The following is a 22645-nucleotide window of genomic DNA, read 5'->3' as shown; positions in this document are numbered from 1 at the left end:
TCAACAGAGGGCCAAGGCTGACTGGCAAGATTGTTCCAGTTCGTAATGATGGGACATATATAACTGTCAGGGAGGGTTGAGTGGAGCTGCAGATAAACATGGCATGGATTATTTTGGACCTTGTTACAGGACGTTGATTTACTATGGTTCAGGAGTCTTTATGTTAGATCACTAATTATTTTGCGTTTGATTGATTCTGTAAACAGAACAAAACAATGACTTCACCGTCAGTTCTAATATATTCAATGCAACCATGTGATATGTAATGTTGACAGCCGAGTGTTAGCGTGAGTCATTGTCTCCTCAGCACACCGGAGGAGGAGTGAGGTTAAATGTTGTGCATGAAAACATCAGTGTCTCCTTCCATGCGCCCGGGCGTCTTGTTTATCCTCCACACACGGGAGAGTGAAGCAGGACATTAGAGATGTGTGACGGGCTTTATCAGATGCCAGTTAGTGTGTGTGTGTGTGTGTGTGTGTGTGTGTGTGTGTGTGTGGTCTGAACATGCTGGGTAGGGTTTTGAGAGAGAACACAAGCAGAGATGGAAACGAATCGTGCTCTGACTTCACATGAGACATTCGCCTCCACGTAGCTTTTTCCATCCGTACAGTATCTCTCTGTGAAAGGGGTCGGCGACCTCTCGAAGCCACTCTGCTGCGCTGCGCTGTCGGACAACACTTTCACCATCGCAGGTTAAACACACACCGAGCAGAAGTTTTTGCAGACCGCTGATTCAATGAGATATCCTTTCACCCTCTCTGTAACTGAGAGTTGAGAAGAAGAACAACAGGTTCTGGGAAAATCCTCCATTAAAAAAACTCACATCAGCGAAAACCAACACCGGTCTCTTTGAGGTTCATTAACCCCACACACAGACAACCTCTCTGGGCCTCGTCCTCTGCTGGGAAGTGACGCCGCTCTCCCACACTCTCAGATTTAATCTAAATAAATCGGGGTCTTGACTTTCTCACGCTGCTCCTGCTGTTGTTTTGACAGAGTGTGAAAGTCACCGGTGAGCCCTCCACATCACCACTCCCGGTTTTCTCAGTTTATGACACCGGAGTCTCTTTTCCTCCCGACTGCCGGGCTGGAAGCTACAGGATGAATCCGATTTGCTGTTATATATACAGAACTGCAAGAAAATATCTGCGTGACTAATGTGACGCCAGGTCGGTTTGTTTAATGGTTTCTACTCCAGCTGGATAAGATCTTGCAAGTCACTGCAGCTTGGTTTGGCTTCTGCGATAGTAAATGTAGCGGAACAATGAGGGTTAATCTCTGTCAGAAAAGTACGAGAGGAGTTAATGGAATGCAGGATGCTGCCCAGGCCCTGCTCTTCTCCCTCTCTGTCACTCACGGTGGTTGTATTAACCTACGTCTGACCTGCATAATGGCTCCTCTTGTCGAGTCAGCCTAATAGTCTCCATGTTTCTGCTTCTTGGAACAAACTCAAGGAGTGGAGACAAGGGGGAGATGGGAGGAGAGGAGAGGAGAGGAGAGGAAAAAACGTTTCCTTTGTCTCAGGATCGTTGATGTCAAACTGAAGACTTTACATCTCTCTCCAGCATTTTGTCAGAAAAGAGTCCTCAGGAGTAATAGTTAGATTTTCAAAAAACATGTCTAACAGAGGGATGGACTGTTGCATTAACTATTTACAGTAAATGTTGCTCTTAGAAAATAATGTTACTAAATATTATTGAATCAAACTGGACTGTATTCATCATAACTGTTAATACATAGAATCCCTGGGGTACTGACTACAATTGGCATAATCCAAACATGCACATGCACACATGCTTAATGTTTCCCTCAATGACAAAGAAATGAAAAACCTCCCATCACCCGTGTTCCTGTCCTGCTCTCTGTAGAAAAGCTCGCTGAAGCCCAGAGGCGCTCTGCCACGCTGCAGAATGAGCTCCAGTCGTCACTGGACGCTCAGCGCGAGAGCAACGCACCGCCCGGCCTCCGCAAGCGCAAGACCATGTTCCACCTGTCGCAGGAGGAGCGCTGCAAACACCACAACATCAGGGACCTGAAGTTAGCCTTCAGCGAGTTCTACCTCAGCCTCATCCTGCTCCAGAACTACCAGGTCACACACACACACACACACACACACACACACTTTTACTGCAGGCAGTGCACTAGCAACTGGAGGACAAAACCTTAATGGATTGATCATTTCATGCTCGCTTGTGTTTCCTTGTTGCCGTCCACAGAACCTGAACTTCACTGGTTTCCGTAAGATCCTGAAGAAACATGACAAGGTCCTGGACACTCCTCGCGGCGCAGACTGGCGCGTGGCTCATGTGGAGGTGGCGCCTTTCTACACCTGCAAAAAGATCACACAGCTCATTTCTGAGACAGAGGTAAACACACACACACACACACACAAACACACACACACTATAATACCATGATTCTGGTGGACAATGAAACACAGAACACTGACATTTTGTGTTTTGTGGTCTGTGTGTCCAGACTCTTGTCACCACAGAGCTGGAGGGAGGAGATCGTCAGAGGGCCATGAAGAGACTGAGAGTTCCTCCACTGGGGGCAGCTCAGGTGAGACGTGCTGATTAGAAGTCTCTGTGTGACGTCTCTGTCTGTCCCTGATTTGTTCCTCTCAAGACTGAACCTTAGCCACTAAGAGCAAAGTCTACTGACAGCCTACAGAACCAGTCTGCATGGCAGAGGAGGAGGAGTTCAGTCACATCAAAAGCTGTTTACTCTTCAGTTTATGATATTTGATTTATATACAAGGACGGCCATGAAACCAGACGTGAAACTTAAATAACATAAAACTGATAAAATGGCAATATATGAATTTATCAAAGAATATATAGACATATTTTTCCATCACATAATTTATCTCCCATATCCCCACCATATGGAACATTGCTGTGAACAGATATGTATATTCGTGTATATGCATTTGTACGTAAACTCCAACATCATTCTCCTGAACACAATTTTCCTTCAATGTTATAAAATAGATGAATGGTTCGATTTTGGTCAAAGGTCAAGATCATTGTGACATTTGTCACCACATCTCAGGGACTCACACAAATCCCAACAAAAATACACTTAATACTTTTTATTGAATTCCTTCAAAGCCTTCACCAGATCTTTTCAGGACCTCTGTACGCATGCAGATCCACATGTTCATCCCAATTTTAGCAAATCATCCGGTCCAAACTTCCATCTTAACTCAAAGATGAAGTGATGAATATTTGCTCTTCAGGAGTGTGAATAGATGTAAACTGGAACTCGACTGACTATAAGGCCACAATTCATGTTGGCGATGAACACTGGTCAAAAACAAACTGTGAGAAGCTCATCGTGAGACGTAGAGAGACAGGAAAGAAGATGGGAAAAGACAAAGTGAGAGAAACCACGAGAGCTTTCAGTATTGATCTTGTAAGTGCAGCTCCATTGTCCACAGGATATCTTTCTGAAATAACAGAGGCCAGTGGCACTTTACCCTCATATGTTATATCTACTGTTATTGCTGCATTAACTACTGTCAGGCCTGACTTGACTTGTGCTCTGTGACTATTGATCTCTTCACTTCCAATGTCCCCCACAGACATGTGTAAAACAGGTGTTTTGAAGCAGGTGAAAGGAGCCAAAATGGCAAAATGTAATTTATAGGTTGTACGTGCATCAAGTTTTATTTTATCTGTAGTTTGAAAATGATTTGATTCAACAAGCATATAAATATACATTTTTCAGGTTTCTGTACTAATAATGTTTTCCTGTATGTTTCTCCCTCAGCCTGCTTTGGCGTGGACAACCTTCCGTGTGGGGCTCTATTGCGGCTTCTTCATCATTCTTGCCATCGCCTTTATTATCACCGGTGAGTCACACAAACATTTGAATTCATACAGTCAAAGCTTTCCTGTTTGATATTCAAAAACGAAACAATCCGCTGTCTTCTCTCAGGTGCTGTGTTCATCCGCTACGAGAACGTGTGGCCTCTGGTGCGGATCTATCGGGGCGGTTTCCTGTTGATCCAGTTCCTCTTCCTGTTGGGCATCAACACTTATGGATGGAGGCAGGCCGGAGTCAACCATGTTCTCATCTTCGAGATCAATCCCCGCAACAACCTGTCACACCAACACCTGTTTGAGGTCAGAATGAAGAGCCAAATGGAAGATGAAGAACTTGGTCTTTGGATTAATATAATAGCTTTTGTTTCAGTTGTACTCTGGCGACACCAAAACAGAGCTTCCTGTAAATGCCTCTCTCGCTCTCCTGTTTCCTGTCTCTGTGCTACAGATCGCTGGCTTCATGGGTGTGTTGTGGTGTCTCAGCATCCTCTCCTGTCTCTACTCAGAGTACACCTACCTCCCCATGCAGATCAACCCTCTCATCCTTTATGGCTTCATGCTGCTTTTCCTCATCAACCCGTTCAAGACCGGCTACTACAAATCACGTTTCTGGCTCCTCAAGCTGCTGGTCAGTGCACACATTCATCTAGTGAAGTTTGTTCTGTGTGGGAGAGTTAAATTTAAACCTTGGTGTCTGATCATCAAAAGAGAATCTGAAAACATGTCGGACTCTGGTTTGATTTGTCCGAAGACTTTAACTCAAAGTGGATTAATGATCCAAACAGTTATTGTTCACGGACACACACAGGGTACTATCGACAGCTGTGAGTATGTATGTGATATGTGAGCTGAACTATTAAATATCATATTAGAACAAGAGTAACTTGGCTTGTGGCAAAAAGTGCAAGATTGAGGTTTAATGTGAAATTTCAATTTGTATTCCAAATGCTTGTAGTTTGCATGCACACAAAACCAAACATCAGGATACTCTGTTTTAACCAAAATAACATTTATGAACTTTAAATATTCATAATCAAAAATGTTTATAGAAATATCATTCCTGAATTTTGGGCCATAGCTGTGATAAGAATTTTTTTTGCTATTCACCCATACAAAAACACTGAGTCTTGTCTAGATAAGGTGGAATTGTATTTACCTGAAGTTTTGACTGACCCGCTTATCGGTATGTAAAGACACCTTGTGAGGTTATCTTCTTATTGCTGGTTTATTTTCTATTTTGGCAGTACGTCTCTAAACCGACAGAACATGTTGTAGGAAGCAAATTTAAGTAAATATGAGATATTGAGAGCTATTAGACATTTTTTATATAGTTAATTTTGTGGCGTATTTTTTCTATTTTGTGTCAGCTCACACACACATTCTGTGTGTGTGTGTGTGTGTGTGTGTGTGTGTGTGTGTGTGTGTGTGTGTGTGTGTGTGTGTGTGTGTGTGTGTGTGTGTGTGTGTGTGTGTGTGTGTGTGTGTGTGTGTGTGTGTGTGTGTGTGTGTGTGTGTGTGTGTGTGTGTGTGTGTGTGTGTCTCACATGATGAATGCATGTATGATTCAGATATCAATCTCTTGTGAAAATCCTATGCTGCTCTGTTCTTTGTCCAAGCCACACTATCAGCCTGCAGGAGAGAGGGTGGTGTGTGGGTGTGTGTGCGTCTATGTGGTCTAGTTATTACTCATGTTGTGGGGACCTAAATGTGTTTACTTGTCTTCCTTTCTGGGGACAAGAAGTCCCCATAATGTGAATCAATACATTATAAGGTGAGGCATGTTTTACGGTTTGGTTAAGATTAAGGTAAAGGTAAAATAAACATGATTACAGATGCACACACACACACACACACACACACACACACACACGCACACACACACACCTACCAACAAATACCCAGTCAAACTAATGTAATCCCAGAGTATTATTATGTTATCCAATACAATATTATTACTGCTTTATTTTATTTTGTGTTAGTTTGTGCACGTCTGTCAATATTGTCTATCTTCTCTCTTTTGTCCCTCATTTTTCATTGTTCTGGTCTCTCCAGTTTACTAAGTAAATAAATAAATTACTGTAAAATAATAATGTGTGTGCATGCGTGCATGTGTGTCAGATTGTGTGTGTGCGTGTGCGAGCGCGTGCATGTGTGGAGGGGGGATGTAGTGAAACAGAGGGCAGCAGGGTCGGAGGATAATAGAATGCAGCCGTGTCTCAGGGGAAGTGGAGGCTGTGACTGTGCAATCATTACTGGCATAGATCTATCAGTATGTTGATGCCCTGAGCGCCTCTGTCCCTCCTCCTCCTCTTCTTCCTCCTCCTCTCCTCACAATCCACTTCTCCTCCTCCCTCCCTCCCTCCCTCCCTCAGTATCAGCGGCAGACCCCCTGCTCATATTTGTGTCCTTCACAGCTCCCTCATCATCTGCACCTCAGCCCCTCCTAAACTGTGCGACTCTAGAATCAGCCTCTGTCTCGTTCAGCCCAAGACAATCAACAGGAGTAGATCCGATGAGCTGCTTTTCATGATTGTCAGAAAAAATAACCATCAAGGAATAATAAGCATTGAGTGATTGAGAAGAAGAAATTATTCGACAAACGATCCTGTTTTTCTTTCGAGCAGTGCTATAAAATGTTCCCAAGCTCTGTGTGCTAATTCCCTCTGACAATAAACACCAGACAAAATTTTTCATTATGGGACAAACCGCAGAGCGAGCGCCTGGATTACTTTGTGTTTGCACAAGAAATGAAAACCAAACCACCCGGTTGCAGCTGGCTTAGCGCCGAGACAACCGCACAGATCAATACACCCTGTGATTGACAGGTTAAGAGAAATGTGCTATGAGCTGACGTGAAGAAAAAAGGAAGAAAAATAAAAGGGAAGATCAATATTTGACATTTGCAGTGGAGGTATACAGTGTGTGTAGGTTTCCCGTCTGAGGCACTCAGTCGCCCCTGAATGTCACACGCAGCCTGAGGGGTAAATGGAAAGAGCTGAGTGCGGTTGTATCATTTTACAAACTGAGCTCCTGCCAAAAAGTCATATCCCAAATGCCAAGCCCACAGAGGCCAGGGCCGCCAGACCGGGTCTGCATGTGCTTGTGTTGTACAAGAGCGCACACAGACGTACACAACGTACACTCATTAGTGTCCTGCGGTGAGTTGATAAGGAAGTGTGGAGGCTTTATCCCCTTTGTGTGTTGCACATCGTTAGTGGAGGATGTTCCCTGCTCGTACACTAATTAATTGTTGACTCGTTCAAGTCACGGTGTCAGGACATGTTTTCAGCAGCTTTTTTTAATTCTCTTCCTCATTTTTTATCACTGAGTTTATGTTGAATTCAATGAAAATAGATTTTTTTTATTATTACTTAATCAGTGCCAGTCAATGGTTTACCTCTGTTTCTCATATTTGTACCTTCCTTGTCCGTTTCCAGTTCCGAGTGTTCACGGCGCCGTTTCACCGCGTGGAGTTTGCCGACTTCTGGCTGGCTGATCAGCTGAACTCTCTGGTGTTTGTCCTGATGGACCTGGAGTATCTCGTCTGCTTCTACATCTTTGAGCTGCAGTGGAGCAACAGCAAGGGTCTGCTGCCGAAAGGTGGGACGGCAGGTTCATGCTCACTGTGGCTTTATATCTGACTTCATGTCTTCTGCACATCTGTCTGTTGTCTCTCTTCGTCCAAGTTAGAAATCATTAACTGCAAATGGTCGACCACTGCTGTTTAGAATCTTAATATCTATGTTGAATCCACTTTTCAGGCTTAATATCTGTCAATAACAGCTAAATTACCCATACAATTGTAATCTTGAAATAATGTTTTGTATTTGTACTGCTTTCTTTACTGGAACTTTGAAGTCTCCTGTATCCACCTACATACAGAAACCACATCTGTTTGCAACTAGATAGATAGATAGATAGATAGATAGATAGATAGATAGATAGATAGATAGATAGATGTGCTTTATTGATCCCAAATTGGCAAATTATGAATAACTAAATTAATAACTAATAACCATCCACTTATTCTCAGGGGTTTTAGAATTTGACAATGTAGAAAACCTTACAATGTGCCAGGCCTAACTGAAATATAAATGCTCTGGTGATAAAGCAGTACGACAAATTGTAACACAAACATACTAATATGCAAACATTACAGATAAATGGTAAAGACAATAGATATTTACAGTCTACACAAAGTAGGCTCTAGTGTTTGATGGCATTGATCATAGTATTCGTCTTCAGCCGCTGCTTCTCCTCACGATGTTGAGATGAAGTCATGAATCCTTCAGTTGTAAATGTGACATGTTGACAGTGTTTCCTGTCAGGAGATATGATGTGAACAAGGTTTTAATAGCTGTCGGTCGACTGCACCAGCAGTGACACCTCGGCCCTCACTCAGACAATTAACAAGCAGCTAATGGAAGGGAAATGTGCAGCCACACACAGGTCACTGTGAGACTTTCATAATGATGAGATGTCCTGTGGGGAGGGGAGTACGGTGAATAACGAGAAGAGAGAGAGAGAGAGTTTATAACGTCCTCTTTTCTTTCTCTTTTTTTTTATTCTAGATCCTAATGGCAACATGTGCCACAGCTACTCGTACGGACTGCGTGCCATCATCCAGTGCCTGCCCGCCTGGTTCCGCTTCATCCAGTGTCTGCGGCGCTACCGTGACACAAAGAGGGCCTTCCCTCACCTGGTGAATGCTGGGAAATATTCGACCACCTTCTTCGTCGTCACCTTTGCCGCGCTCTACGCCACACACAGAGGTATGACACAGGACAGAAACTGGAATGGCACTCAGACAGTACTTTAACATATAAATTGACTAGATCTGGGTTTTTATATGGATCCGCAACAAATTTCACACACTCATAGATATCAGCCCCCAAAATATGCCTGATTTATTCATCGAGATCCATGAATCATTCCCTCTGCAATATCAATACCCTTCGATCTGTCCAACGATCCAGATCTACTCCTAACTTGAAATGGTTTCTTCCCTGACTTAATACTGAACCCTTCCATTAAGTTGCATGGTTGTCCATCCAGTAGTGTTTGCGTAATCCTGCTAACTACCAGACAAACCATCACAAGGTGGAGGTAATAGCCTGGTGGAGCTAATAAGCCTGTCTGAGCATCTACAAACCAAGGCCACAATATCTTTGTGTTGTTGTTGTGTTGCCGGAGCCAGAGTCAACAACAACACCGGCTTTTGAAAGCTTTGTATTAAGTCATGTGTGTTCTGAAAGCAGGGGCGACCTTGAGAGCAAATGCGAGGAGCTATAGCTTTGTGATGGAAAAGGCAAAGGTTTGTCAAACACAAGCGGGGATACACGAGACAAAGTCCTGCTCACACAATGCGCCATTGAATCTGAGGCAGGAGGAGAGGAGAAGTGGGGAAAGAGAATAAGAAATGCAACAAGAGAAAATGGAGGAGGCAAAATTAAAAGTCAAGTCGCATTCCCTCCGACAGTTTCACAATTAGCCTGCAATTATTCTGATTCAGAAGCTCTATCACAAAGCAGTTCATGTTCAAAGACGCAGCAGGCGGGCAATAAAACATCGCTTCATCATTCAGCCTTCAGATATCCGTCCATGCAACTTGTTTCAAAGGCGTTTTCTTTTCCAGCCACTCATATTGAAACCCTTGTCAGATGCCAGTTTATATATTTATTTGCCAGTCAAATGCCAGAAATGAAAACTTCATCTCCAACCTCTTAAACCGCTAAATGTTATTTCCCAGCTTGACTTTATTCTTTTCCGATATGAATTCAAATCAATGCGCCTGCTTCCGAAGCTGACCGCCGGTGATCTGATATTGAATGAACCAGGAAGACAGACACACACAGAAACACACACACACACACACACACACACAGAGACAGACAGAGGGAAGGACTGGTCTTACCCTCCACAGCTCGGGAGGAAAGGCGTCCATTAAATCGTATCCTCCTACCTCCTCTGGTCTGAAGTTCGCAGACTAATGGCCTCTCCTCATGTGTTATTCTGTATGAAGCTGTCTTTCATCCTGCATGATAATGGAGGCCGAGGCGATCACTGGTTAAGTGAAGGAGGATGATGGGAGGAGACACACACACACACACACTAACACACATCTGGATTATGAATGGATGGTCGAGGAAATTTCCTGTTATGGAGGTATTTGAAGCATAAATCATTTGAAAGCAGTTGATGATTTAATACCGATACTGATGTCAGAATATCCTTGATCTCAAATGGAAATGATGCTTAAACAGCCTTGTGATACAGAATGCATCTATGAATTGTAGAAATACCACACTTGATCATATTAGGTCACATGAACATAACTATAACCACTGAAATCAAATCACTCAATCTTTGAGTCTGGGGGGGATATAGCTCTCAAGTGTTCTAAAACTTGAGCATTCAAAGGGTAAACGGTTTATTGTGGTCAAAGTGACTTCAACTTTTGAACTCAAAATTCGATACAGGTCATCCTTGTGTCCAGATGTAACGAAATTATTTATGGGTGTTCTCGATACATAATATTCACAACATCAGAAGGTCACGTAGACCTTGACATTTCACCTTTGATGATCAAAATCAAATCAATTCTTCGTTGAGTTCAACGGAAAATTTGGACAAACATTTATGAAATTGTCTGTAGGCGTTCTCGAGATACCGTACTCACAAGGCTAAGAATGTGCTTTGGAAAGTCACAGTGACCTTTACCTATAACCACCCAATTCAATATCTCACAAAACTTCGAATCTGTTTGTGAGATACTGTTTTCACGAGAATGGGACGGGCTGACACCACAGAAACATAAAGCTTCCACCCACTGGCTGTCGTTGGCGCTGAGGAATAAAAAGCCTTCACCACTGAGACTCTCTGTAGTCTGGGTGTACGCATGACAGACGATGCCCAGTCATCCCTGCAATTCCCAGCATCTGCCAGAGTAGACGGCCCCGGTAGGTGTCATGTTCCCACGGGTTCGGCTGTAAAAGGTGCCTGCAGTTTCACTGAGTATCTGGCAGAGCTCCCAGTGAGTGCGGATGGGTCACCTTCATCGCTAACCCGATCACAGCGCTCGCTCGTTCCTGGAACCGCCCACTTTTAGCTCCGGGAACACGAAATACTCCAAACCATAAATGCAAACAGATAAATCACGAGCCTCCCCGTAGAACACGGCATGGCATTCAGTGTCCGGGGCTTCCATTCGCAGATCTGAATCTGTTAAATTACGAGCTACAGTCTCCTCTCTGCATGTGGGTTCAAACTGAGTCGCAGTTTTGGAATAGAACGTGCCAAACCTTATTGTTTCTCGCCCAATCTGGGGTTTGAGGTTGAATCGTTTTTGCCGTGGTGCAGCCCCTGCAGCAGATTTCTCCCCTCAGAGGGAGGTAGAGTTCAGTGCTGTGGGTGACTGATTGGACTCAGCTCAGGCTCACAGGCTTAAAGTGAGAGAGGAAGAGGAGATGGAGGATTTCCTGGCTCAAGCAGAACCCTCGATCCCCATAAGAGACAGTGTGAGGCCTTCAACAAAATCAAGTAGTTGCTTTACTCAGGATCGATACTGGCTCAGCTTTATGTACACTAGCTTGAGACTTATTGCTGTTTTAGATGCAGGGGAGTTAGAGGCCTAATGCTGATTGAAGCCCATGGGATTTATCTCGTGGACTGACTAAGAAAGGAGAACAGGATATTGCACAGGCGAGAATAGCTTGAGCATTTGAAAGATAGAGGGAAGTTGTTTGAAAGAGGATGTAGGAACATGCACGGACCGAATGAGAGAACAAGAATAGGGAAACATTAAGAGACGTCTGTCGAGTCATAGATCTGTGACATCTAACTCCAGCTACGATTAAATCAGACCGAAGAGGAACGTGCATCCTGCTGGTCTCTGCGAGAGGTCAGCTGGGGTGGTGAGCAGAGGAAATGAGTCTGCTGTGAAGGATCAGCAAAGTCAGAGCTGATAGAGCACAGAGGGGGAGGTAAAAGAAAGAAAGAAAGGATGGATGGAGAAAGAGAGTTCCGGAGAAAACAAAAGAGGATCAGCAGGAAAGAGGAGAGGAGAGGAGAGGAGAGGAGAGGAGAGGAGAGGAGAGGAGAGGAGAGGAGAGGAGAGGAGAGGAGAGGAGAGGAGAGGAGAGGAGAGGAGAGGAGAGGAGAGGGTAATTACCGGCCCAGGGGCTGAACACATGTTTGCTGGACTCTGCTTGAATAGAGATGAGCCTGCAGCTGACAGCTTTTATAACTTCATTTCATGTACTGACCCCTCGGCCATTATCAGGAGAGGGAATGCAACACACACACACACACACACAGACACACACACACACACACACACACACACACACACACACACACACACAGACAGAGACAGACACCCTCAGCTGAGCCCACACGTTTACAAGCGAAGCTAAAAGACTCCGCTTGGACTCAAATCGTCTTCTGGCTGCTTGAACTCCCCTTCACCTCGGCTCAGCCCAGACAGACTCCTGCTGCAGCAGATCTGCTGCGTCTCCTCCACCTCACAGGTCTGAGCTGAGGATGACGTCACTCCGGATTTGACAATGTTCCAATTCGACAAGTCTGAAGTGTTGTTTATTTCGAGGCCTGTGGGGGAGTGGAGTCTACGATGCCAGTTTATACAACACCACAAAAGAATGCTGACAGATAGAGGCTGGACATTGTGTACATGAACAACTGGTTTAATGAGACACAACTAAGAAGAATTACACCAGCACAGCTGTTACACTGTTAATGCACAGAGCAACCATCTGGGATTTTGAGGTCAGGGCATTGATAAAATATAAGGTTAGTAATATATAAGATAAGTGTGGATTGGAAATGGCTCTTTTGTGAAAACTGCTGGTCACCAGCTCGACGCTGCTTATGACAAAATTCTGAACTAGAAGGGGGCTATGAGTGCATACCTCATCCAAGAGTAATTTCCATTAATTATCTAGACTGTGGCGCCCCTATAATCTAATATGTCCTGCCACAGTTTCATAATGAACCAAAGAAAATGTTAACACTTTTCATTATAAGAAGTGTTGTTCTCCGCTGCTACATTGAAAAGCCGTGTGCAGCGCCCTTTGCCACATGTTCGCTCGTTCACTACTTTCCATAAAGTAATTACCATCCATGCAGACAGTCACCTCATAGTCCAGCTGCAGTTGTGGCTGTTCCTGCAAGTGGCGCGCAATGCTGTTCTCTGTGTCACGCAAGAACTTCTATATGCACCCCAGCTATCACCTTACATCCGTTTAATCCTGAATTTGCTTACAGTTTCAGATCTGCTCCAAACATTGAATGGGTTCCAGTCCTTTGTTCTTGTCAACCCGTCCACAAAGTTTCAAACAGTTAATCCTGCTAACTAACAAACAAACAAAAGCAGATGCATACATAACCTTGCTGGGACAGGTACTTGTTTCTGTTTTCAAATGTAATAGAAGTATTAAGTAGCAGAACATGTACAATTACCTTAAAACCGTGCTCAAATGCAGTACGTGAGTAGAAGTACTTTCCACCACCGTCTTCGACTGGATGTTGTCCATGTGTAGAATTCTTCTTGTAGACAGATTTAGTTGCCACCAGATGAGAAATGACTTTAAAAGCAGGAACTGATCGTTGTCGTGGTCAACTGGTTTCCATCAGTGGGAACTCGGCCTGTTGCAAAGAAGCAGACAGATTAAGTGCTCTATCTTTAACAGTGTTTAACCTCTTGGGGACACCAACTGTGTGTGTGTGTGTGTGTGAGTGTGTGTCTGTGTGTGTCTGCGTGTGAGACGGACGACTAAGCGATTCAGTGTGTGTGACAGGAGCCAGGGACCAGTGTCAGCCTCTAAGCGTCCAATCAATGTCCATCTCGCCACGTTTAACCTCTTAACACTTAGGTGGTTAACCAGCCTGGTGGGGAAAAAAACACGTCAACCATCCCAGCAGCTGAAGGGTTAAATACTTCAACTCTTTACGACCAGAGAATCACATCAGTGGATATTCTCCAGTGAGGAGGGCCTATTGTCCGGGAGTGAGTTTAATCTACAGCTGGGGAATCTTAGTGTGGCCGTGGGGACTCCTTCCATCCCATAGCTCAGCCGGAGAAGACGCAAGCGGCACAATGGATGCAGCAGTGAACAGAGCAGCAGCAGTAATTCTCTGATAGAAACGTCCCCCTGCTCTGCCCCCCCCAGCGTCTCGTTGGCTGGGAGAAGGGAGAAGCTGTGACTATGACAAACAGTCAGCGGGTCCGGTCTCTGTCTGGTGGCTGCTTGTCTGTGTCGGTCTCAGACGCTGTGTGAGGCCACCGGCTGCTGATTTATGGAGCTGGAGGAACAAGTGAATCACACCCATCAGTGATCCTGCGTGAACACACAGACGCGGCTGACCACGGCATTGTACGCACGCTGACATTATGGAGTGCATTCAACTGATGTACTGTATAATAAGCAGATCGTTCTTATTGTTGTCCTTACAGCCAACATGCTACACGGTCGGCTGTTGCCATGTGATGTTAGAGAATGATCATGTCTCTTAAGGATGAGATGAGGAGGCCAACAGGATGTTATACCGAGGAGTCTAAAGACGTTAGAAGCAGAAGTTACCTTGTCGGGAAACCAGAGAGCCTGGAATGAGTCTTCCTGTTAGTTATTCCTGGAGGACACTGGAAACGGCAATTGTTCATCAGAAGAAGAAATGGAAAAAGTGATGATCCACGGTTAAAAAAGGCTTTACAACAGCAAAACATATACTTTAGGTTGTGGCCTGTTTTTCAATAAGTAACATTTCCTGAGCCAACAAAGTGCAAAGTGTTTGTTGAATATTAGTAGTAGCTCACTGAGAAGAGGTCGTATTTTCTTCTCCATGTGCCCTCACAGAACAGAACTGGTTCAAATGCTGAATGAATCAATTCATTCTGCTTTGATTGGTCAATTAATTGATTTTCACATCATGTTATCTGCACAACAGAAAACATTCATAAATGTCATCAATTAATCACTGAAGGAATTTACTAAGAAAAAAGCTCTAATATTCTGTGGTTCTAACGTGAGGATCTTCTTCCTTCATTGTGAATTTGTATTTCTTCAGGTTCTAGGTTATTGATCATTCTGACATAGACTCTGAAATGAATCAATTAAAAAAAATAAAGACACATAGCATAATATACACAGAGAAATGTCCCTGTTTTAATGCTAAGACGTTAGGTTGGATCACAGCCGATATCCCTCCCACTGTGAAGCTAAAACCTCCCAGACACGAAAGCTGCCATCTTGTGTCGATGACACCATTAAGAGCCACAGTCTGCCGGAGGAAGGGACACACACTCCACTAAGCGCATGGCATTTCACCCCATTTTTAAAGCATCAAATATCTATAGCTTTATTATAAATTAAAAACAGACCTAAACAGAAATATGAACACTACAGGTAGTCGTTTTTGATTAGATTCCCTTTAAAATGCCAGTAGGTGAAACCACTGCTACAGGTTGTGTTGCTGTAGTTGAGACTATAAAGCTCAGCTCGCTATGTGAATCAGTTACAACATTAAATGTGTAATTTAATATTGTCAAAGTGTGTTTGATGGAGGCTGTTAATTGTTTTATTTTATATATTATATAAGTGGGAATTAAATTCTTAATATGTAACATTTGCCCACTGCTCATTAAATGAGTTATAGCTCATTTATTCTTGACAGGAGAGCTCCCTCTAGTGGTGAAAGTATTAGTGGAAACGTTGCATTGATCAGCAAGGTGCAGGATCTCTTGAACTAAATAAAAAAAATACAAATGCAGATTTTTAGTTTTATTCCAGATGTGAAAACTGCATGAAAACATATTTGGATCCAACTCATAGAAAATAGACGAATCATGAATATGCCATTTGACCTCAGTTGTGTTTGTGTGTATTTTCAGAACAAGGACACACAGACGCCGACATGTTCTTCTACCTGCTGATCGTCTTCTCCTCCATCAGCTCCCTCTACACACTGATCTGGGATCTGAGAATGGACTGGGGTCTGTTCGACCGCGGCGCCGGAGAGAACACCTTCCTCAGGGAGGAAATCGTTTACCCCCATAAGGTGAGAGAGTCTGATAGAAGCCTGAAGGCACACCTCACACACAGGCACACATATACACACACACACACACACACACACACACACACACACACAGATGGTTACCTACAGTAAACTGAAACTACTCCCCTCTCCTCCCTCAGGCCTACTACTACTGTGCCATCATAGAAGACGTGATCCTGCGGTTTGCCTGGACGATCCAGATCTCTCTGACCACGACGACTAAGATCCACTCTGTGGGCGACATCGTAGCCACCGTGCTCGCTCCCCTCGAGGTCTTCAGGTGGGTGTCACACGTTCTCTTTATCCCACACATGCTGACCCTCACATCAGGTGCTCTGCAGGATGAGAGCTGCACAACCTCATCAATTCACTTCTCTTAAAAACCAACGTGGAATGCTCTCTATTAGATATTTCCAGATGAAGGTCATGCTTCTCTAGATGTTTACTGCCGACCCCCCCCATCAGCACCAACAACAGTGACTTCTAATACAGATATCCCCCCCACACACACCCCCCCGTTCCCCCTCTCCACCCTCCCCTCTGCAGGCGTTTCGTGTGGAACTTCTTCCGTCTGGAGAACGAGCACCTGAACAACTGTGGTGAGTTCCGTGCGGTGAGGGACATCTCAGTGGCGCCGCTCAACGCCGACGACCAGACGCTGCTGGAGCAGATGATGGACAACGAGGACGGCGTCCGGAACCGCTCGGGCAAGAAGACCTGGAAGAGGTCCTACAGCCTGTCCCTCCGACGCCCCCTACTGTCCTCCTCACTGTAAGGAAAAACCCAGACTAGATTTATGAATAACTGAATGAAAAATGAATGTGATAGTATTTAAAAAAAAAAAACAGGAACCTGGAAGAGGTTTATATTTCTCCTCTGTGTATCAGTAAAAAAAAAAATTTAAATTTTTAATCTTGGTATAAATACAATGTATATCAAAATTCACTCCTGGATGATTCTTTGTCCGTTTATCAAGATGGGGAGCCAATAGTTGACTCTTAAAAAATATCACATCACATCTGCTCTTTTGAGATTAAAACTATTCAGGATCTTGAGTTAGAAAAGTGTTAAATTAATAATTCTACATGAACAAAATGTTGCAGATCGTATTAACATTTTTAAACCCTTCTCTCTTCTTCTAGATCTAAAAAGGACACAAAGGTGCTGATCGAAGACACGGATGATGAGGCCTTCAGCTGAGCCCACAACGTCAACACACACACACAAACACGCTCACACACTCAGACATAGTATACTTATACGGACCTCGTTCACTAACATCCAACCTCAGCCCTCCTCTCTTATAGTTCTCTCTATGTGTAGTGACCCCGACCCTCCTCAGCTCAAACCTTTCAAATCAGGACTCTCAGTTTACCTCATCTCTAGGTGTTTGTGAGTACATTTGGTCTTTATAAGTATAGGAACACACACTCTGTAAAGTAGAAACTCACACACACTTATATAAACCTGCTGAAGCACAAACACAGAGTAGTATTGCTACAGTCGAGAGTAGAGCTGACGCCACAGGGACAGACAGGTGGACAGACATCATGCACGTATCTAGACCACACTGCCCTGAGATTATTCTCTTCTTTTCTAATGGACTTTTTAGTATGTTGCTGTTGTCTCTTTAGGTTTTCCTCCATTTATTTTTTTTTTTCTCCTGGATTTAAAAAAGGAGACCCTGCACACGTGAGGCTCCACACGACTGTTTACACGTCTTTCTAACGCCACTCGGATCAGCAGGGAGAAGACGAGGCCGATTGAAAGACTAAACATGAATCAGTAGAAAACCCGAGGAAGGACTCTACACACGTCGCGGAATATCAAAAAACAAATCAACTGGTTTCCACTCGTTGATTCTTTTTATATCCATCTTCTTTCTTCTCTTTCTTTGCCGAGTTGTAGTAACGTCAGTGGACAATCACAGTCCTTGCAGAGGCACTTGCAGGAAAAGTGCGTTTTAATACACAAAGCATGATAAAAATACTACTTGTACACAAAAGGGATGTTTTTGACTCAAACATTTCTTGTCTGTGATGTTGCTTTGTAAAAAATATTTAATATATTTGATGTGCGTTGTTACTCTATTACCGTTCTTCAGTCCTTCTACATGTGTTGTTTATACTAGTGAGACTAGTTTAATGATCCACACGATGATTGTTAATGTATTTTATAACGTTTGGAAATGTTTTTCTCTTGGTTATACTTGTGCCAAATTTTTAATAAGCTCGTTGTCCGTCCTCGATTTTATGCCCAACTTCGAATTAGAGCAAAAATGACTCGTGAATGGTCCCAGTGCTGGTTTCAGGTCACCTCAAAGTGCCCTGTGAGCTACCGTCTGTTGTGTGTGTATTGAGATTCTCTGCATTAACTACCAAAGCTTTGTTTTTAATGAATGTGTCTGTGGCTCGAGGAGCTTTTTTTCTATTTCACCTGCCTGAGTGGGTCAGAGGTAAGAGGCCCGGAGGCTTATTTAAAAGATTGCAGCTTTTCTCTTATTCTCTTAAGGTGCATGTGTTATTGGGCCATATTAGCAGGTAGCCTCTGTTTCGTAGGTGCTCCCAGTAATATGAGTAGAACTAGAATTGCACTCGGTAGAAAAGCATACCTCCGCCAAGGTCCGGCAGTCCCCTGATCAAACCACATTTAAATTCACTAGATTCAGGTTTGGACACATGACTGATTTCTGTTATCAAGATTCACTAATTATCCTCTGGGAAATCCACTAAAATAAAATAAAAAGAAAGAAAAAAAAAACCTGGATCTGTCCCTTGTTGAGTAGTTTTTGCATAGTCCTGCAAACTAAGAAGACAAAGTGACCTTGCTGGAGGTACTCACTAGTATTACTCTCAATGTTGGTGTATAATAGTGATTTTAAGGCCCTTTAGGAAGAAAACGCTCAGTGTTGCCAGATTGAACAGTTTCTACCCACTTTTTGTACAGTGTCAGTGGATTTCCGCAAATTAATCGTTTCATCAAACATCTGAAATGAAAATCAAAGTACTTTGCTCCTTGGTGCTAATCAGTCCCGGCAACACTGCATGAGCTCATCAAGCTCATCTCCCTTATATCCAGTAAATCTGTGGAATCCCTGACACGCCTTGCAGCTCTTGTGTGGCTCTGGAATCAGGGACCCAGAGTCTCACTTTTCACCACGCTCTGCTTCACTCGATACACGTTTGTTCAACTCCAACGTTGGCTCGTTCATTTCAGCACTTTTTTAAACAGTAATTTCCAGTGTGAATCTGATAACCAGATTCACACTCTTATCCTCCAGCCAGCAGCTTACAATTGAAGAGCTGTTGCTTCATCTTTTAAAAACAAAAAAAAACGTGTTGGTGCTGCTGTTGAAAAGGCCTCCTGGCTTTCAGAGACACTCCTCTATAGCTCCAGTGCTGGTTCACGTGTCTCCCTCTCTCTTCTCACTGCACTCTGTGCTCTCCTCCTCCCTGCGGCCGCACTGAGTCAACATCACTAGTGAGACAAATCACAGGAAGCTCCGAATGTGACGCAGAAATGGTCAATGTTTCAATGTGAGCTAAATGTGAACTGGAAAGTTGGAAAGTTAACCTGTAAGAAACGTAGATGGGTAGCTTCTCAGTCTATTTCAATACACTGGATACATGCCATAACTGTAAACAATACACACACACACAAACACACACACACACACATCGAGCCTCTCTCTCCTGTGTCGGAGCGCACAACCCAACAGCAGATCGTTTTTGTAAAAAAGGCTCTGTTGTCTTGCTTGCATGCTGCTTTCTGTTTTCCACTGTACATAGATCTTAATTTATTGGACATGATGTGTATATTGGTGATCATTGCAGCCCCTCTGACAATGATTGATTTCGTACGTTGCCATGTTTGCTCCTGGACAAGCAGTATTTTCTAGGTGACGAGGAGCGTTTTGTCGACCCTGCACTCTTTCATGTGTAAATCTGTTGAAAGTGTGTTTGTGTTAATTAATTAATTAATATAGAAGGAGAACAACAACAACAAAAAAGAGAATCCATAGACATGGAGAACGTGATTGGTTGTATTTATCGGTGGTCTCCTCTTATTTCAAGGCGTCGGGGGTTATGGTTATATCCCCGTGTGCTGCAGCTGTAATCCTGTTTGTACATCTGTGAATGTGCATGAAACTATTGTGGACCGTTGCGTCTGTTGTTGTGAGCCTCCATGCAGACAGAAGCACTTGGAGTTAGGGTGCAGGAGCTGAACCCCCCCCCCCCCCCCCCCCAATCCAGAGCGACGACCCGCACCACACCCACACAACAAGAAACTGTTAAACTGATCCCAGATCTGCTCAAGCTTCTCGATGCTTTCTCATGAACAGAAACCAGGAACTTCATGCGCTCGCTGGAAGCTTTTCACGTTGCTTCCCAAAACATTTTAGTGACAGGGAGACAAATAAAATAGAATAAAAAAAACAGGCTTATTTTGTACAGTTCTTTTCCATGAGGTGATGATCGTGATAAACCCTGACATCCCATGTTTCCCTTATCGGCTCAGTTTAGTTTGTACTGCTTGCTGAAACCCCCCCCCATGACGTTAAAGTGCTCGATATGTGTGCAACCTCCCTCTCTTCCTCTCTTCCTCCCTCTCTCCCTCCCTCTCTCCCTCTCTCCCTCCCTCTCTCCCTCTTGATGTTGTTTGTTCCCTGTCTCTAATCTAGCTGAACGTGATAGTATACATGTAGTTTGGTAGATGGATGTTCCACTTTAAAAAAAATATACAGAAAAAAAAGAACATTGTGGCTAAATGTGATTTCAAGAGACCTAAGGAAAGGAAAATGTCTTACAGTCCGAACCATCCTCCCCGAGTCCCTTTTACATGGTAGTTTGTACATGTCGAGTGTAAAACACTGTTCTATGATGGTTTTCCTGATGGTATTTGTATTTCTGTAAACACTTTGGTGATCCTGTCATATCTGGGTTTTATAAACCACAATTATTTTTAAAACTCGCTCTGCCTCTCGACTCTTTTCTTGTTGTTTTCACTTTTCATGTGGTTTTACTTCACTCTCCAAGAAGCCTGGTTGATATTGTTTGTGTTGCACAAGAAGCTCTGCTGCATCTTTGTCCCTTTTGATGCACCTCTGTGGATCTGAGGCAAACACATATTAGCACAGATGTATAGATCTATTACATTAGCAGTCCCTTTATGACACCAGAAGATCCAGGTTTTTATTTGGATCTGCTCCAAGTTACATACACTCTTAAATATCAGTTTTTTTTTTCATGATACTCCATAACTGCTGTGGACAAACGTACCATGTCCTCCCCGAATCCAGATCAACACCAATGTTTAAAGAGTTCTCTCCCGAACCATATCACATCCTTCCTCCAAGTTTCCTAGAAATTGGTTTTGGAATGTTTGCATATGCCTGCTATATGACAAACAATGATGAAAACCTTGGTGAAGGTAGAATTGGATGATTCGTTTTTCAAAAATCTCCACTTGCCCGAGACAGAAAACAATAATTGATATTAGTTTGTAAGGAAGATAATGGGAAAAAAATGTAAGACTTTTAGAGTTTAACTCAGGATCTCCCAAAGGCTTTTTTAAGAACACTGATTTCAGACCTGCAGTTTATTTTTTGTTGAGTTGTTTTCTTTGTGGTTTTATAATTTCTACTTATTTGTTGCCTATTATCTGAGAAGTACTTCTGACAGAGACAGAGAAACAAGGATGTTTTTGGTCTCCTCTCTCCCTGGTGGGCAGACTGAGTCTGACGCTGTTATCTACATTGTGCCAACCAGGTTAAATGAATCATCCTGAGGAGCCTGGTAATCTCATTTCTTGGCAAAGAGGAGGCACCAACAAAATCAAAGGAGAACAAACTGTGGAACGTATCACCATCCACGAACCCTCATCATCCAACAAAGATCCCAGCAGTGTTTTCCACTTTAGAAGAAAAGCTCCTTGGCGTTTGGAAACAGCAGTTAAATAACAATCTCAGCAAAAGGTAAAATTAGGCTCAGTTCTCAGTTCTAAATCGAAATCTCTTTTTTTATCAATGTAGACAAGAAGTCCATGACGTGCTCAGAAAACAAAGAATACAAACATTTACATGTCCCTGTAATTTGGGAAGACGCCGTGTGCTGAAGAAGATCAGACGGTGGAACTGAAAGCTCCAGAGAAGCTACTGACTTAATGAGTGAGTTAATTGAAGGAAAACTGGAACTGCCATTAAACCAGGCACAATAACTTATACTACTACTTTTATGAAGCTCATCATTAGTCCTGCAAACAAGTCATAATTTTCATGAATGTTTGGAAATTGTGTTAAATCTCAGTCCCAGTTTCACACAACTCAAAGTAACGTCTTCGCTTTGCTTGTTTTGTTTGATCAACAATCCAGAATCCAAAGAAATTGAGGTTAAATTAATGCTCAACAGGGAAAAACAACAATCCTGACTTTACAGTCGCAGTGTGTCGAATTTAGTGACATCTAGTGGTGAAGTTGCATGTAGCACCTCATCCTCCCCTTCCAAACATGACAGAGAACCTGTGGTAACCTTCAGCTTTCATAAACACTCAAAGGGTGCTTAGTTTTTCCAGTTGGGGCTACAACAAGAAACAATGCAGCCTCCATAGAGAGACTGTCAGATATAGTTTGATAATTTGACATGTAGCCAGTAGACAAACTTGATTTGTTATCAACGCACAGTAAAACCAATGGATCAGTTCTGGGAGCTGCGTCTTAATGAGCAAACAAGCTACCAGTCAACATC

General features: G+C 43.3%; 1 protein-coding gene across 1 annotated transcript in view; it reads left to right on the top strand.

Annotated features, from left to right (window-relative positions):
* The window catches only part of xpr1a (xenotropic and polytropic retrovirus receptor 1a), a 67531-nt gene extending 46658 nt beyond the window's left edge, over positions 1-20873 (top strand). Inside the window, exons 4-15 of the mRNA XM_062395492.1 lie at positions 1869-2089; positions 2217-2366; positions 2479-2562; positions 3775-3856; positions 3943-4130; positions 4279-4458; positions 7268-7430; positions 8402-8602; positions 15736-15902; positions 16043-16182; positions 16449-16673; positions 17045-20873. Of these exons, the coding sequence (XP_062251476.1) occupies positions 1869-2089; positions 2217-2366; positions 2479-2562; positions 3775-3856; positions 3943-4130; positions 4279-4458; positions 7268-7430; positions 8402-8602; positions 15736-15902; positions 16043-16182; positions 16449-16673; positions 17045-17102 (1859 nt within the window). The 3' untranslated portion in view covers positions 17103-20873. The remainder of the gene's footprint in view (positions 1-1868; positions 2090-2216; positions 2367-2478; positions 2563-3774; positions 3857-3942; positions 4131-4278; positions 4459-7267; positions 7431-8401; positions 8603-15735; positions 15903-16042; positions 16183-16448; positions 16674-17044) is intronic.
* The last annotated feature ends 1772 nt before the right edge of the window (positions 20874-22645 follow it).

This window comes from Platichthys flesus, chromosome 9, assembly GCF_949316205.1.
Source record: "Platichthys flesus chromosome 9, fPlaFle2.1, whole genome shotgun sequence".
Taxonomy (NCBI): Eukaryota; Metazoa; Chordata; class Actinopteri; order Pleuronectiformes; family Pleuronectidae; genus Platichthys; species Platichthys flesus.
Note: the sequence above shows the minus strand (reverse complement) of the source record. Positions and strands in the feature narration are given on the sequence as shown.